Raw genomic sequence first — 14,447 nt, 5'->3', positions numbered from 1 at the left:
GGCACAGACCATCTTGGCCAAGAGTCCAAGACCCCTTGTTGCGACCTCAGCTCATCAGGCGACTGGGCGATTGCGTCGCCTCCTCCTCTCGCGACTCCATGGTATCATCTTAGATCACAACGGCCTTCTGTTTTGTTTGCGACAATTCACATTATAGCGCTCTGCTTCGTCTTTACATTTTCGCGCTCAGCATGGCTCGTCGCTCGAACTTGGCGCTGACAGTCGTCCTCGCGCTCGTCGTCTTTTTCAGCATCTCGTATCTCTTCTCTTCGTCGCCCAGCAGCGGCTATGCGGGCTACAACCGCGACCCCAACTATGTACCTTCGCAGATGCAGGCTGAGCCTCTGAAGGCCGAGCCTTTGAAGTCTGAGCCTCTGGAATCTGAGCCTTTGAAGACTGTGCCTGAGGCTGTTGATCAGCCAAGTTTCGCGGTAGATATGGAGGCCCTGCCAGCAGGCATCTTGGAAGGAGAGAGCATTGCGCCCAAGCTGGAGAATGCGACGCTCAAGTAAGTACATGCAGCGCTCGCATCCCGATTGACTTGCTAACTGTCCACAGGGCCGAGCTTGGCCGCGCGACGTGGAAATTCCTGCACACCATGGCCGCACGCTTCCCAGAGAACCCGACCCCCTCCGACCGCACCGCTCTCGAGACCTTCATTCATCTGTTCGGTCGACTCTATCCCTGTGGCGACTGCGCGCGGCATTTCCGCCAGCTCCTTGCCGAATACCCTCCTCAGACGAGCAGCAGGAACGCTGCCGCGGGGTGGCTATGCTTTGCGCACAACCTCGTGAATGAGCGATTGGAGAAGGAGATTTTCGACTGCAACAATATTGGCGACTTTTACGACTGCGGATGTGGCGAAGAAGGTAAGGAGGGCGCAAAGAGCGAGGAGGGGCAGACACCTGAGGAGCCCCAAGAGAATACTGAGCTGAAGCTGGAGAAAAAGTCATAGGCAGAGAGAGTTGGTTCCTGGAATTTTCACCTAGAAAATACGACGTATATGTTACGAACGTCATGCAGAGACTAGGCAGTCCCATGATCTTGCATAACTACTATCATTTTCAGCGTGACGCGGCCTGGATACCACACCACGCCGGCTTTAATTATTGATTTTCTTGGGCACCCTTGCTCCGTTGATAGTTGCTGGACGGCACGAGGCCCTACTTCACTGCTTGGCACCTCGAGCAGGTGGCAATATCAGTTTACTACACAGTGGAAAACGCTTATGCTACACGCAAGTTAAGGAGTATTTGCAACAGTCGGCTTTCACATCATTCAACGTGGATCGTCTTCACAAGGAAGCTTGAAGACAGATGAACAGGGTAGCCAGTTCTCCATAGCACAAGCTGCGCCAACAACCTCTGATAGTTGGAACAATAAGTACCTAGCCAACCCCATTCAAATTCTATTAGACTAATTATGGAAAAATGATCTTTGAGAAAGTACTGGGCAAATCTTGGCCAGCCCGTTCATGCGCCGGACATGTTTGTTGCACAGCTCATCACGTGACTGATGTCATGCGGCGGGCCTGCGCGTCGAGGAGCTGCCTGAGCTCCATCATCGACCCAAACCCGAGCTACAACCCCACGAAGCATACGACATTCTCTCTACATTGACGAACAGCGAGCTTGCCACAACCCCGGACCTGTGCAGACGAACGAAAGATTCCCGAGTCCCGACACGAACCGCAATCATGGCCTATGGTCGCAGCGCAGGCGTGCTGAACGCAGGCAAGTCCAGCTGCGGGCAGTACCTACGATCACTTTCTAACGGGCTGCTCAGATGGCATTCACGTTGATATGCAGGCCCTCAAGGCGGGCGAGGTTGAGTAATTGCTCCTGGACTCGTTTCCACGTTGAGTCGGTTCGCTAACATCTTGCAGCTTGGGTACCACAATGTTCGTCCCACCGATTCCCAGCACGGCCGATGTTCTAATAGGATGATAGCATGGCAGTTACCTTCAAGGACGGTGTCATTCTAGGTATGCCAGGGAAGATCCTCGAAACCGGCCTATGCTGACAGACTAGGCGCCGATTCCCGCACAACCACAGGACCCGTCATCGCCAACCGCGTGACAGACAAGCTCACAATGATCGACGACAACATCTGGTGCTGCCGCTCAGGATCAGCCGCCGACACGCAGGCTGTGGCAGACATTGTGAAGCGCCATCTCGACCAGCATGCGGTGCACCACGGCGAGCGAGCTACGACCGGACAAGCAGCGAGTATCCTGGCGGAGATCTGCTATGCAAACAAGGACATGCTCTCGTGGGTATAGCCTCCCAATTCCAAGAGCAGATATTCTGACAAACTTAGGGCGGGGCTTCTTGTTGCCGGCTGGCACCCACGATACGGCGGCGAGGTATACCAGGTACCCCTTGGCGGATCATTGCACAAGGAGCCATGGGCGATTAGCGGTTCGGGTTCGACCTACATCCGGGCGCTTTGCTACAGGAACTGGAGAGAGAACATGGAGGAGAAGGAGGCCATCCAATACGTGAAGGAGAGCGTGCGGGAGGCGATCAGGAATGACGGCAGCTCTGGTGGCGTCATCCGTCTGGCGGTGTTGACGGCGCGAGGCGTCGAGAGATGGTTGTTCACGCCAGACGACGACTACAGCAAGCCGACGGATGACAAGCCCCAGAAAATGTAAGGGGATGGACAACCATGCGCGTCTTCCATCATAGAGCAGCATCAATCAGAAAAAGAGCTGAAAGTCGTGGCTCTGACGTGTCACTGCTGCGCATGTGCCTTTTGCAGGATCGTATGAGAAGGCGTGTCTACGCCAACGTGGTTACTTTGAGTTTCATGACTTGCGTTACCAATTGCCTATCCGTCCGCCGCGTGCCTTCGGAGAGGACATGGAGAATTCTGCCGGCCACGTTCTTGAGCACTCACCGCTAGCGAGTTGACCTTGACCTTGAAAGATCTCCTGAAACTATCGGTGAACGTGTAGAAGCAAAAGACATGCGTCGCATCGCTTCTTGCGTGCGATCAACGATGGAGGCATGCATCTCCAGTATCAGGACCACTAGGCGGCCCACGTGGGCAGGGCCTTGGCTGCTAAGCTACCCAGACCGATAACGGGTCTATCGGGGGGATTGGCAAGGCAAGAGCGACTGGACTGCAGCTGGCATAGAAATATGCGGAGGCGACGCTTCTTGAATTGCAAACACTTGTTCTTGATCCTTTTCTTCCTCTTTTCGCCGCGTCTCATAGCTTCGCAGCGCGCAAGAATTGGGCGCAACACCAGAAGTGGCTCGAGACCGGCGCAACTGGCGCTGAGGGGTTTGCCACGGAAACATCCCCCACCCAAGGAGCCGACGTCAGGGAGCTGGTGAAGAGCGCGCGACACAGGCTTCAAGAAACAGACGCGAGTCGTCAAAGAATAAGCCAACCGGTGCAGGGTTACTGGATCCGGGCGCGGCTATCTTAGGTCGCCGACGCTACAGCTCGAGTCCCTGAACCCTGAAATTCTGTTGGAGGCTCGGAGCTGAGGTCTCGAACGCTTGCATTTTATCTTGGAGCTTCGGGGCTAGCCTTTGGCTGCGACGGCCGACAAGAGATCCAGTGCGATTCGAAGCGAAATTGGACGTCGCCGAATGGCAGTCCTCTGGGCATTTTTGTGTAAGTCCAGCATTTATCTCACCTCGTCTTTGACCCTGAATACCTATGTGAGCACGCTGGAATGGACCAACTGGCCCGCCGTTGCCAGCCAACTTGAAGCCGATGACGTGGGCGAGGCCAGTTGACCAGTGCATCCGCATGGAATGGGCGCTCATCACCATCATCGCCGTCACCGTGCATGGGGGTTTGTTCTGCTTTGTCTGAGCAGCATGGCAGCCTTCCAGTCCTTGATGAATCGCCAAAGTTGGTGAGGCAAAAGGCAGTCCCGACTCCGAGAATTTGTCGGCATCTGCTACCACATCTGGCAGAATCGATGCGTTCGGGGCCTCCAACTTGCAGTGCCAGTGTAGGTGGGAGTGGAGCCCCAAGCCTGTCACTGCCACCTACTCCATCACCGTCTTTTCCCTGCCCGTGCCCGCCGCCGCCCTGCATCCACCAGTCCGGCTCGTCCTAATCCCAATCCCAATCCCAATCCCAACCCAAACAACAGCAGAGCAACGGCCACGACAACATCGCAGTGCCCCAGAGATACCCAGCACACGGCATTGCATTGCGATACTTTCTTCTCCTATTTCTTTTGACCTGTTCTTTTGCGCGTTCAGTCATTGATTGTGTAGCAACATTTCACTCGTGAGGCCTCGCCCGCATTACGTCTTGCCCCTCGTCCTCAGCCAAGTACGACGTTATCTCCCGAACCACTCGACGACCAACATCACAACCGGCCTGCTGAAACGCCTCAACACACACCATACCTAATAAATCTGCCCTCGCTTGGCCCAGAAATCATCGCAGTCAGCTAAGCGATTATACGTGCCGACAATACCATCGACAACCACACACCCAGACCCGCACCTCCACCTCATCACCTACCTCAATGCTATGGCAGCTGTACTGAACGACTACATCACTCAACCCTCGCGATTCCACGCTATGATCGCGAACCCGTCTATACAACACCACCACCCTCACTCTTATACACATATCCACGAACCTCAACAGCCACAGCGATCTGCGTCACGATCACACACGAAAGACGACTCTGCGGCCTCGCGCCTGCCCTCGCCACCCTCATCCTCCTCTCCAGCCCACGCGTCTCCCGTGCTTCCCGCCGACGATGCCAAGAAAGTGCCCATGGACTCCACCATGTCGACCACAGCAGTCGCAGAGACATCTTCGCCGCAGCCTCCGTGGCAGCAGCTCTCGCCAGCTGCGTCCAACCCCCCACTCTCTTCCTCAGACAACTCGCCGCCCGCGATGAGGTCCACCGTCGTTCACGTGCGCGATCTTGCTCATGTCAAAGCGCTCGCCGCCTCGAATACGTTTACCAGCTCCGGCGCCGACGAACACCCCTTAGAGCAGACAAAGTACGATATCAGTGCGATGCCCGTGGACGATATCATCGAGATGGTGGCGGCCCTTCTCACCAAGATCACGTCGACAAACGACCAGCAACACGACGCCATGCAGCGTAACGTGACACACCAGCAGCAAGCCAATCAGTCAAGCGATTCGCCCGGGGGCTCGTCTAGCCCTCTAAGCCACTCTGTCCTGGCCTTCCACGGAAAGAACGTGCCGGGAATAACAATTCTGAGCTATCTCGCTCGCATCCACAAGTACTGTCCTACCACATTCGAGGTCTTTCTCAGTTTACTCGTATACTTTGATCGCATGACTGAGCGGGTCAACGACATGGTGGCCAAGAGCGAGGAAGCGGGGCGGAGCGCAATGGCGCAGGCACAGTCAAAGAAATCAGGGGTGAGCCTCCAGCATCCCCAGGTTGCCACGCCCGTGCGGGAGCCCCAAGCGGGCGACGAAACCGATTCCGACCTTGCGGATGACGATGACGATATGGAAAAGGCTGCCTCGACACCAGCCCTGGAGGGCGTGCCTGCCCTGGGACATGGCCCTTCAACATATTTTGTTGTGGACAGCTTCAACATACATCGGTTGATGATTGCGGGCGTCACATGCTCAAGCAAGTTCTTCTCGGATGTATTTTATACAAATTCCCGATACGCTAAGGTAAGACTCTTCCAGCTGCGCACGAGTGGCTCTCATACTAACAGTTTAGGTCGGTGGCCTCCCACTTGCCGAGCTCAATCATCTGGAGCTACAATTCCTAATATTGAACGACTTCCGACTCGCGATCCCTGTCGAGGAACTGGAGGCCTACGCTACCATGCTGGTAGAGTTCTACGGACGCGAGATGGCTTCGCAAGCACAAGTGGCGGGCGATCAAAAGCCATGAGAGCAAGTCCAGCTCAGTTTGGAGGCACACTACGTTTTGAAGGGCGCGAGAGCAGAGCTCGCTGGTTGCTCGTGGGAGTACACTCCCTGTTTAGACGCGGCATACTTTCTCGCGTGCGCGAGAGTGTATGCGAGGCTCACGCAAGTTGGTGGTAATGACTATGCATGGAAAGGGCTGACGGTACATATCATGTCAGCCTGGGGTGGTTCGTTGGAATGTTATGATCGTGGGGCGTCGGGGGCGTTCACGGTAGAAGGACCTGCTTTGACGGCTTATGAAGGAATAGATCTCACGACTGTGTTTCGGATCGGATGTCCATGTTATCGTGTTTGAAACGTGTTTGTAGTTGCTGTGCTCGTCACCCCCGAGACCAAATGCCAAAAGGGGCAAGCTGAATAGGCGAGGTTACACAAAGCAATGGTGATATCAGTAAGTGGTAGCCGCCTAGGCTCTCCGCCTGTGTACGTAAATTGGAGACGACAAAGTACATACATACATTGACGAGAGAGCACCAGAAGGCGTACTTACATACAAGTTCATAATGTCCGGTGCTGGCTCATTCTAACAGAGCTAAAGTTTAATAAGAAGTCGCCAGATCCTGTGACTATAGTACTTGAACATGCTTAATATCTGTTTGGGGTAGAAAGTCAGAGGAAATGGTGGAATAGACTTCCAGATATGTCTCACAGTTGATCTTCAGTGGTGATCTGACTTGCCAACAGTGATTGTGACTGCAAAACTATACCAGCAGACGGCCGCATATTTTGGAGGAGACACCTTCTCCTGTATACTGTGGCGTATATATCTAAACTGATCCAAGAAGCTAAGTGATTGGAATATCCAAAAGATCTGTGTACGTTCATGTTCAAAATGTACAGGAGTCCCGCCAACAACAGACCACAAGACCCGCTCAAGCAGTGTTATAGTACATGTCGATGGACCGAACCTTGAAGACAGCATCTTGAGTGGGAGGACCGGCACTCCAGCCAATGTCGCCGTTGGACCAGTTGTTCCAGATCCAGGGACCTGGAACACTGGGCACATCCTTGTTTGTCTCCCACACCTGCTCGCCGTCGACGAACCAAGCTACACGACCTTCCGTCCAGTCGATGCGGTACTCGTGCTCGGTGGTAGTAGGGTTGGCGGGCGGATCGATGGCAAGGTACGTCTTGCCGTCGCCGTTGGTGTCCTGGTTGGTGAGCCAGAGCTTGCGGGTGCCCTGATTCGAGAGGTTGTTGGGGTCAGAGAGCCACTCAATGTCTGTCTCTTGCGTGTTCGACTGGTAGAAGAACATGCCTAGGCTCTGGTGTTAGCAACTACACGCACGGACGGAGAGCTGGATGTATATCACGAGCTCGTGTGATCACGTACCATTGCAGGTGCCATATGTATCCGTGAGGATGGCGACTGTACGCACACTGGCATACTTGATGTTCTTCACAGATGTGACGACCTCACCCCCACGGTAAGGAAAGTCTGGGCCCGCCGACTGGATGAGCTCGAGGTACCCGTTCCGTACGACGGCGTTCTCCGCGTAGAAGCCTCGTTGGTCGTTGACGGGATACGTGCTGACTTTAAGTCCCTCAGGGATACCACTTCCGTCAAAGGTCCAGGACTGGTGGTTGGCGAACTCGGCCTGCCGGTCGACGATGAATTTACCATTCTCGACTTCAGCAGCGGCGGATCGTTTGACTGTGTTGGGCGTGGCCAAAGCACTGGTGCAGACGGGCGCCAAGAAGGCGACGATGAGAGCTCGTGGGATATACATAGTGAAGTCCGAGATATGTTGTGAACAGCTTCTTGCGATTCTTGTCTACTTGCAATAGTCCATGGACATAGGCCAACTATATAGTACTAGAATACCGAGCAACGTTGCTGAGCGCCGTCTTGGCGCTGGAATCCCTCTGCGATGAATCCTCGCATGATGGTCTATTCAGGGGCGTATCTGCGCAGCGCTTCTTGTCCGTCTGGGTTGATTCGGCCGAATTTCTGTCCATTTCGAAGCTTTCGAAACATTCTGCGTCGAATAGGGGGACATCACCGCTGACGCTGGCGTCATCCATCAATGCATCTGGATGCGTAGGATCGGCTCATCCCTGCCAAAATGTACGAGTTTGCAACGTTGCGGGCTGGCAACGAGCTTGTCATTGATGTATCAAATGCATTCTCGTTTGATCCTTCGCCGTGGCATGAAGTAGGCCAAGTCTCCAACGCGGAGAGGCTGGCGGAGGAGAGAGACCCTGCATAAGGATTGGAATGTCACAACCGTCCTTGGCGTCCTTCCTATTGCGTGAACGTCCCACATTAGGCTGTAGACTAACCAGCCTAGTAAACAGGCCATTGTTTCTGTTGCCGACGACAAATTGTTTCGAAACCGATCTCGAACATGACCCTATCGCAGGCTTGTTTTGCTATCATGAACTTCAATACAGGTATGTACACCGTCTACCTCTGCGTGGACCTAATTCCAAAACAACAGTATGCAACGCCAAGTACGCCTAGACCTAACTGAGATGGGGAACCACATCATGCACCCACGGCAATTGGCCGCATCGGACCCTTGCGAGGCTCATCGGCCTTGCCGACGCGGTACTTGAGCTTGACGCCCATCGCGGCGAGCTCCACGTCCAAGAACTTGAGCGCACCGGGGACAACCACCTGCGTGGTCTGGTCACCACCGACCCACGAGTTCCCTTGGCCATCCTCCCAGATCTCACCCTGAATCTCCGTCAGGTCGATACCCTCCGCGTCGTCCAACTTGGTCGCGCACCCGCGACACCTCACGACCTGCGGCGCCTTCTTCTTGCCCGTCGCGAATTGCGACACGGTGGGCTGCACGGACAGGAAGGATCCGCAGCGACGGCACATCCACGATTTGGAGTAATCCGAGCAGTTGAGCAGACGATCCTGCAGCAGGAACGCCGTGCCATGCGCGAGCAGGGCGTCACGCTCCATCTCTCCGACACGGATACCACCACCACGCTTACGACCCTTGATGGGCTGGCCGGTCGTGGGCACCACGGGACCTGTCGTTCGGACCTGGTACTTGTCGTTGACCATGTGACGCAGACGCTGGTAGTAGACGAGACCGACGTAGATGTCGGCGCCCAGCTCCTCGCCAGTGATGCCCGAGTACATGGGCTCGTTGCCGTGGTAGTTGTAGCCAGCCTTCATCAGCTGGTGACCAAAGTACTCGCCAGCCGTGTTCTTCTCATCGAACTTGAAGGGCGTCGAGTCCTGCGCGAGTCCGTGCAGGGCACCGGCCTTGCCAGCCAACGACTCGACAAACATGCCAATGGTCATTCGAGAGGGGAACGCGTGGGGGTTGATGATAATGTCGGGCTGCATCCCTGATTCGGAGAAGGGCATGTCGATGGCAGGCCACTTTTGCGAGCAGACACCCTTCTGACCGTGACGCGAGGAGAACTTGTCACCAATAATGGGAGATCGGGGCACGCGCAGCTTCAGGGAGATGCTCTGCAGAGGCTCGTTGCCCGTCTCGGCGCCGATCAAGCGCACCTCATCGACGAATCCCGTCTCGGAGTCCTTGTACTTCTCGTAGTGCGTCACGCCGTCGAGGTTGATGAGGTTGCCGTTGTAGTCGGGCGTCACGGTGTGCCATGCGCAGATAATGTCGCCCTCTGACACGAGACGGCCGACGTGGGGAAGACCGTCGTCGTCGAGCATGCCTTGGTGCGAGGCCGGGATGTGGCTATGGGGGGCAAAGCCAAAGGCCTTGGTGACGCTCTTGGTGACCCTTGTGCGCGAGTCGTCCTTGAGGGAGATCTTCTTGGTCTTGTAGATGGTGCCGTGACCAAAGCCACGCTCGTGGGCCGACTTGTTTAGAATCATGGCGTCGTCCATGTCGTACCCAGTGTAGGAGATGACGGCCACGACGGCGTTCATGCCGTTGGGGAAGTTGTCGAAACCATATGTATTGTGCAGAGGCGCGCGGACGATCGGCGTCTGTCCGGTTTGGATGCGGTAGGACTTGTTGTCGGTGCGGTGGGCGATGGCTGTTCCAGGCGTACCCATGGTTTGCTTACCCATCTGACACTGGTACATGTTACGGGGGGACTGGTTGAAGTTGGAGAAGGGGGTCATGTTGGCGAGGATGGAGAGCATGTTGGTAGGGCTGAACTCGACGTGGGTGGAGCGGCCAGACTCGATTTCCTGGGGCACAACGGCAATCGACATGTGAGGCTGTTCGTAGGGACCGACATAATCCTCCTTCTGCAGCGGTAGATACTTGACGGGACGGACCATGCGAGCGGGTGTCGAGGTCATGTAGACACCAGGGTACGAACCGCCGTTGGATGGAGGCACGTACCCGACCTCAAGGTGAAGAGGCACGCCGTGGGTCCCTTCCACCTTCCAGTAGCGGAAGCAGTCGGCTATCCTGAGTGCCTCCTTGGGGGAGCAGAAGCCCAGCAGCTTGCCGTCGAGGGCTACGGGCACGCTGACGGCCGTCGAAGCCTCAGAGACACTGCTCAAACCCATCTCGGCGGCCAAGCCCGCAAGCTTGGACACGTCGATGGAATCCGTCATAATTTTGCACTTGTGCGCCAAGTGGTTCAGCAGACCGCAGGGAGCACCATCGGGCGTGTGTACAGGACACATGAAACCCCACGACTCTGGCAGAAGCTTTCGCACAGCGGTGGTCTTGAGTTGCGCAAAGAAGGCACCACGATGCACCATGCGGAAATGACTGATGAAGCGCAGAAAGTTGAGCTTCTCCGCAACGACAGTGAAACCGGCAGTCTGCTGGAGATCAAGACCAGAGGGACTGGTCAAGTTACCGGTCGAGAGGAAGTATTCCAACGCGTTGCCGACATTCTCCGATGTCTTCTGGAAAATCTTGTTCGGGAAATCCTTTTTGAAGTCTTCGGATGTGAAGCTGACCGCGGGGTTGCGCCTGAAGTAATCCCGGAGAACCGCGCGTACATTGACGCCCAGGTACTCGTCCAGCCTCTCCTTGAGGATCTGGCCGTAGAGGAAGCCACCGAGCAGGATCTCCTGGTGCTGGATCGCATCGGGGTTGTCCACGGCGCACTCGCCAGCGACCAGGGCGTACAGCTTGCGCATCATGAAGAGCAGCATGCTGAATTTGTCGTTGTTCTGCTCAGGGGTGACATCCACGTTGCCGAGATGCACGAGAACAACGCGCCTGAGGAACTCGGTTCCCACCTCGTAGTTGTCCATGTTCTCAGGCACACCAAGCACGGGCCTGAATTTCTCGCCGAGGAACGCCCTGGTCTCGGACTTTGTGTACAGCTGGTGCGTCTTGTATGTGCGCAGCAGAAGCTCGACACGGTCGGTCATGAACGTGTTCTCTGTAGATTTGGATCCGGCAGGACCGATGAGGCCCTCGTAAATCTCGCGATCGTTGGTGTCGACGAGCGCCTTGAGGATCATCATCACGGGCACGAGGTACTCGGCCTTGCGCCACGAAAACCTAAAGGTCATGTTTCCGTCGCTGAGATAGTGAAGAACGTTTGTTTGCGAAGTCTCGTCGGGCCGCACAGAGCGCATGATGATACCATACGGTGTGTATCCGAGACCTCGGTTCTGGAAACTCGGTCGGTAGATCGCCATGGGGAAGTTCCTCTTGTTGAGCTGCAGCATTCGGATGATCTTCTCGTTACCGTTGACGATGAAGTAGCCGCCCAGCTCTTCCGACTCCTCCTTGTTTTCGACAAGCTGGCTCGGCGAGTTATTCTGGAGATGGCACCGGTTTGACTGCAGGGCGGGTCAGCTATCGCCTTTCTGATCCATTCCACACGGTATAGTCATACCTTCAACATGATTGGAACAAGGCCAAGGTCTCTCGAGAACTCAACGGGATCGCCCCCATTGATCCTGTACTCCAACGTTGCCGAAAGTCGACCTCGATACGACGCATGGCGCTCTCGGCACTCTGCTGGGAGAATCTCGCGCCGCTTCGCCTTTTTGTTTGAGGGCGGCAATTGAGGCTTCTGAAGGTTCACATCCTTGATCCGAATCGTCAAGACATTCTTGCCGTCCGGGGCGGCCCTCTCGTCGCCATCGAGGTAGGTCTTGGTGCCAATGTCGGCTAGACCATGGGCGATGAGCCCTGGCTTGCCATCGTCGCGGAACAGGCGGTCGAAGGACTCGATGTGAGGGTTGACGGCAAGCTGAAGGGCAGGATACGCCGAGTGGTCTTTGGGAGGGTTGCGGAAGAGGTTTTCCCTGCGCAATGTGTTGTATTCGTGGTTCCACTCGGTCTCTGTGGCTGCGGGTGCCATTGTGAGGATGAGGCCCGTCGCTGGCCGGCGTCTGTGATGCTCTTCACGCTGGTGACATCAATGAGAAATGTGCGACTTCTTCTCCAGCGCTATCAGCCAGTCGCATGCGACAGAGGGTTATGCTGGCAGAGTGATATCCTCAAGTCGGCTCAGGTTGGAAATGCTCCATCTGGAATGCCGCCGGCGCTGAGAAAAAAAAATCGAAGGCTGACACGATAAGATAAGGGGCTTTTATCGATAGACGTGGGGCTGGCCGTGTTGGCCCGCCATCAACCAAGCCATTCCCGGGTGACGCAGGCGTCGGTCTCGAGCTGCAACCTGCGCGAACCCGCATGAAGAGAATCATAAGGCTGGACTTGTTGAACAGTTCTTGTGAAAAGGAATCCAAGCAAAGACTTTGCCTCAGCCCAATTCTGTACCAAGAGGGTTCGGCGACATGCAACTAACGTTAGTCAGACCCGCGGACGCTTGCCTGCATCTGCCGAAGCGCTCGACGACTTGGGCGTTTCGCCTATAATAATAGTCGTCACATCCATTCTGCCCTCCTGAGCAATGAATATCCATACCCTCACCGAGAATGCCTCTGGAGCCCGGTGTTTCAATGGCCTTGTGCCGCTTCTGGACGAGTCGCAGCTCTCTTAACCGCCTTCCAGCCGCCATGCGCAGTCCCTTTCTGCATCATTCATGGCTTGACCACAGAGTGCACGACTTGTATCTGGCTCGACGATCTTGCTTGGAGGAGGGGGAGGCGCTTCCAGCGTGGTGGAGAGCATCGGATTTCGTACATTGCTGGCTGCAGCAGCGAGTACAGTCCCTGCAGGTGTTCACTCCAGGTCTTTTGATTCGAGTCCTGCCCTCGATCACGCCGTCACTGATGAACCGTACGTGCCAAACCCCTGGCTGGTTCTTCTTGGGCCGGTCAGCCATTTGCTGCCAATGGAGGGACCCGACACTGTAGCATTGGCTCAAGCTTTCGACGTCGATATGCAAGACCGATCTGGTGACTCGCCCCAACCGGGTTTGACTGCAACGCTGCGGGACGCTGGATGGCCTACTGTGCCCCTTGGGGGAGGGTCGATACTCGTGTACGATAACCGCTAACGTGACCTTTGCCAGCAGCAGCCTGACGCTGAGCGAGGCACGGCTGGTCCCTCCGCGTTTGGGGTGTAACCCCTCTGCTCTGACGACATGGATGGGAAGACGCTGCCTTGTGGTGGGCGAGGCAAGAGCAGAGCAGGTGTAATGGTGCTAACTTCCAGTGTTGACAACCCACCACAAGGTAGGGCTCACGACACCCCTCACTGTTCCTGATTTCCCAGTGTTCACGGTGGCATGATGTCTCAGGCTAAGGTATCATAGTATGGGGGCATCGCAGACGGAGATGCATTCAAGGTCTGTACAGACAAGCTGCTTTGATACCGGGTACTTCCACTTGGACGGCAGCCGTCAAGCCACCTCAGGGTGGGGTTGTCCGCCTAAGGCACTTGCTAGGGCCACTGAGCCAGGCGCCTGGGGCCACCCAAGGCCGCGCTTCTACAGCGGGGGCCCTCCACTGGGAGATGCCTCAAGGGCCCCAAGTGGGCTGCGGCTGTGGCTGCAAGTGGTGGTACGTGCACCTCATGACCGCCCGGCGGACCAACATCCAATCCATCCATTCACGCATGGGATGGACGGACTGCCTCTGGATTGAGCGGTGCCCCTCATGTCCCAGTCAACGTCCAGTCTGTCTGGCTGCTAACGTTAGCAGCCCGCCCGAGCCCGAGCCCAGCTCGACCCTCGTTTGTACATCAACGTCTGCGTCCATGACCCGTGCCGTGGGCTCACAAACAGCAGCAGCAGCAGTGGTAGCAGCAGTTGCAGCACAGTCCAGTCCAGTCCAGTCCTCTCTACGCGCGCAACACCCGTCGCTTCGTCCACCCATCGCCTTATCGGTTTGATCCGTCGTCACCGCGTCGCTTACCGCTCAACTTACCGCAGCCTGGCGCCTGGCCAGCCTTTCTTTCACCTACCGATCTCCGTTGGAAGGGAAATCATCCATCCGCCTACGTCTTCTAATCTCGCCCACCTTCTATTCCGGCCTAGGCCTTTCTTCGCTGTTGTGTCGCACAAACGTCCCTCCCTCGCCGTCGCCCTCTTTGGCCGCATCGCAACTGCCGAGCTCGTCCGACGTCGAAGAATAATCGCGGCGGTCCTGCAGGAGTAGGCAGAGTCAATCCAGACCTGTACACGGCCGCTGCGCTGAAAGACACCTTTTCCTTCCATCCCAGCCCGCTCGCGCACAGCTCGTTGCCCACATTCGACCG

The 14,447-nt window shown here is 56.0% G+C and overlaps 6 protein-coding genes across 6 annotated transcripts; 4 read left to right on the top strand and 2 right to left on the bottom strand.

Annotated features, from left to right (window-relative positions):
* The first annotated feature begins 102 nt into the window (after positions 1-102).
* Positions 103-1,117, top strand: F5Z01DRAFT_129119 (ERV/ALR sulfhydryl oxidase domain-containing protein). Its single transcript, XM_046257556.1, has 2 exons — positions 103-508; positions 559-1,117. Exons 1-2 carry the CDS (start codon positions 192-194, stop codon positions 953-955), a joined length of 714 nt encoding a protein of 237 aa, XP_046117725.1. The 5' UTR covers positions 103-191; the 3' UTR covers positions 956-1,117.
* Positions 1,118-1,604: 487 nt separating this feature from the next.
* On the top strand, positions 1,605-2,901 carry F5Z01DRAFT_128746 (nucleophile aminohydrolase). The gene is made up of 6 exons (XM_046257550.1): positions 1,605-1,733; positions 1,786-1,831; positions 1,886-1,900; positions 1,950-1,984; positions 2,031-2,271; positions 2,320-2,901. The coding sequence occupies exons 1-6, from the start codon at positions 1,697-1,699 to the stop codon at positions 2,654-2,656; spliced, it is 711 nt and encodes a 236-aa protein (XP_046117724.1). The 5' UTR covers positions 1,605-1,696; the 3' UTR covers positions 2,657-2,901.
* Positions 2,902-4,509: 1,608 nt separating this feature from the next.
* F5Z01DRAFT_674679 (cyclin) lies at positions 4,510-5,878 on the top strand (the record flags this gene model as incomplete). Its single annotated transcript, XM_046265072.1, has 2 exons — positions 4,510-5,652; positions 5,702-5,878. 2 exons carry the CDS (start codon positions 4,510-4,512, stop codon positions 5,876-5,878), a joined length of 1,320 nt encoding a protein of 439 aa, XP_046117723.1.
* A 698-nt stretch (positions 5,879-6,576) lies between these two features.
* F5Z01DRAFT_128847 (concanavalin A-like lectin/glucanase domain-containing protein) lies at positions 6,577-7,890 on the bottom strand. Its single transcript, XM_046257553.1, has 2 exons — positions 7,250-7,890; positions 6,577-7,174 (listed from the first exon to the last, which is right to left on the bottom strand). Exons 1-2 carry the CDS (start codon positions 7,644-7,646, stop codon positions 6,789-6,791), a joined length of 783 nt encoding a protein of 260 aa, XP_046117722.1. The 5' UTR covers positions 7,647-7,890; the 3' UTR covers positions 6,577-6,788.
* A 502-nt stretch (positions 7,891-8,392) lies between these two features.
* On the bottom strand, positions 8,393-12,432 carry F5Z01DRAFT_128845 (uncharacterized protein). Its single transcript, XM_046257552.1, has 2 exons — positions 11,674-12,432; positions 8,393-11,617 (listed from the first exon to the last, which is right to left on the bottom strand). The coding sequence occupies exons 1-2, from the start codon at positions 12,142-12,144 to the stop codon at positions 8,405-8,407; spliced, it is 3,684 nt and encodes a 1,227-aa protein (XP_046117721.1). The 5' UTR covers positions 12,145-12,432; the 3' UTR covers positions 8,393-8,404.
* A 785-nt stretch (positions 12,433-13,217) lies between these two features.
* On the top strand, positions 13,218-14,152 carry F5Z01DRAFT_128754 (uncharacterized protein). Its single transcript, XM_046257551.1, has 2 exons — positions 13,218-13,423; positions 13,504-14,152. Exons 1-2 carry the CDS (start codon positions 13,333-13,335, stop codon positions 14,079-14,081), a joined length of 669 nt encoding a protein of 222 aa, XP_046117720.1. The 5' UTR covers positions 13,218-13,332; the 3' UTR covers positions 14,082-14,152.
* The last annotated feature ends 295 nt before the right edge of the window (positions 14,153-14,447 follow it).

Source organism: Emericellopsis atlantica, assembly GCF_019669845.1.
Source record: "Emericellopsis atlantica unplaced genomic scaffold F5Z01scaffold_15, whole genome shotgun sequence".
In the NCBI taxonomy this organism is placed as follows: domain Eukaryota; kingdom Fungi; phylum Ascomycota; class Sordariomycetes; order Hypocreales; family Bionectriaceae; genus Emericellopsis; species Emericellopsis atlantica.
Note: the sequence above shows the minus strand (reverse complement) of the source record. Positions and strands in the feature narration are given on the sequence as shown.

Excerpts from the sequence above, each read along its gene's own strand:
- F5Z01DRAFT_128754 (XM_046257551.1), top strand. The coding sequence starts at position 13,333 with ATGGATGGGAAGACGCTGCCTTGTGGTGGGCGAGGCAAGAGCAGAGCA. Across the intron at positions 13,424-13,503 it reads TGTTGACAACCCACCACAAG|TATGGGGGCATCGCAGACGG; the intron begins GTAGGGCTCACG and ends AAGGTATCATAG.
- F5Z01DRAFT_129119 (XM_046257556.1), top strand. The coding sequence starts at position 192 with ATGGCTCGTCGCTCGAACTTGGCGCTGACAGTCGTCCTCGCGCTCGTC. Across the intron at positions 509-558 it reads CTGGAGAATGCGACGCTCAA|GGCCGAGCTTGGCCGCGCGA; the intron begins GTAAGTACATGC and ends AACTGTCCACAG.
- F5Z01DRAFT_128847 (XM_046257553.1), bottom strand. The coding sequence starts at position 7,646 with ATGTATATCCCACGAGCTCTCATCGTCGCCTTCTTGGCGCCCGTCTGC. Across the intron at positions 7,175-7,249 it reads TACATATGGCACCTGCAATG|GCATGTTCTTCTACCAGTCG; the intron begins GTACGTGATCAC and ends ACCAGAGCCTAG.
- F5Z01DRAFT_128746 (XM_046257550.1), top strand. The coding sequence starts at position 1,697 with ATGGCCTATGGTCGCAGCGCAGGCGTGCTGAACGCAG. Across the intron at positions 1,734-1,785 it reads CGCAGGCGTGCTGAACGCAG|ATGGCATTCACGTTGATATG; the intron begins GCAAGTCCAGCT and ends CGGGCTGCTCAG. Across the intron at positions 1,985-2,030 it reads CAAGGACGGTGTCATTCTAG|GCGCCGATTCCCGCACAACC; the intron begins GTATGCCAGGGA and ends CTGACAGACTAG.
- F5Z01DRAFT_128845 (XM_046257552.1), bottom strand. The coding sequence starts at position 12,144 with ATGGCACCCGCAGCCACAGAGACCGAGTGGAACCACGAATACAACACA. Across the intron at positions 11,618-11,673 it reads TTGTTCCAATCATGTTGAAG|TCAAACCGGTGCCATCTCCA; the intron begins GTATGACTATAC and ends CCCGCCCTGCAG.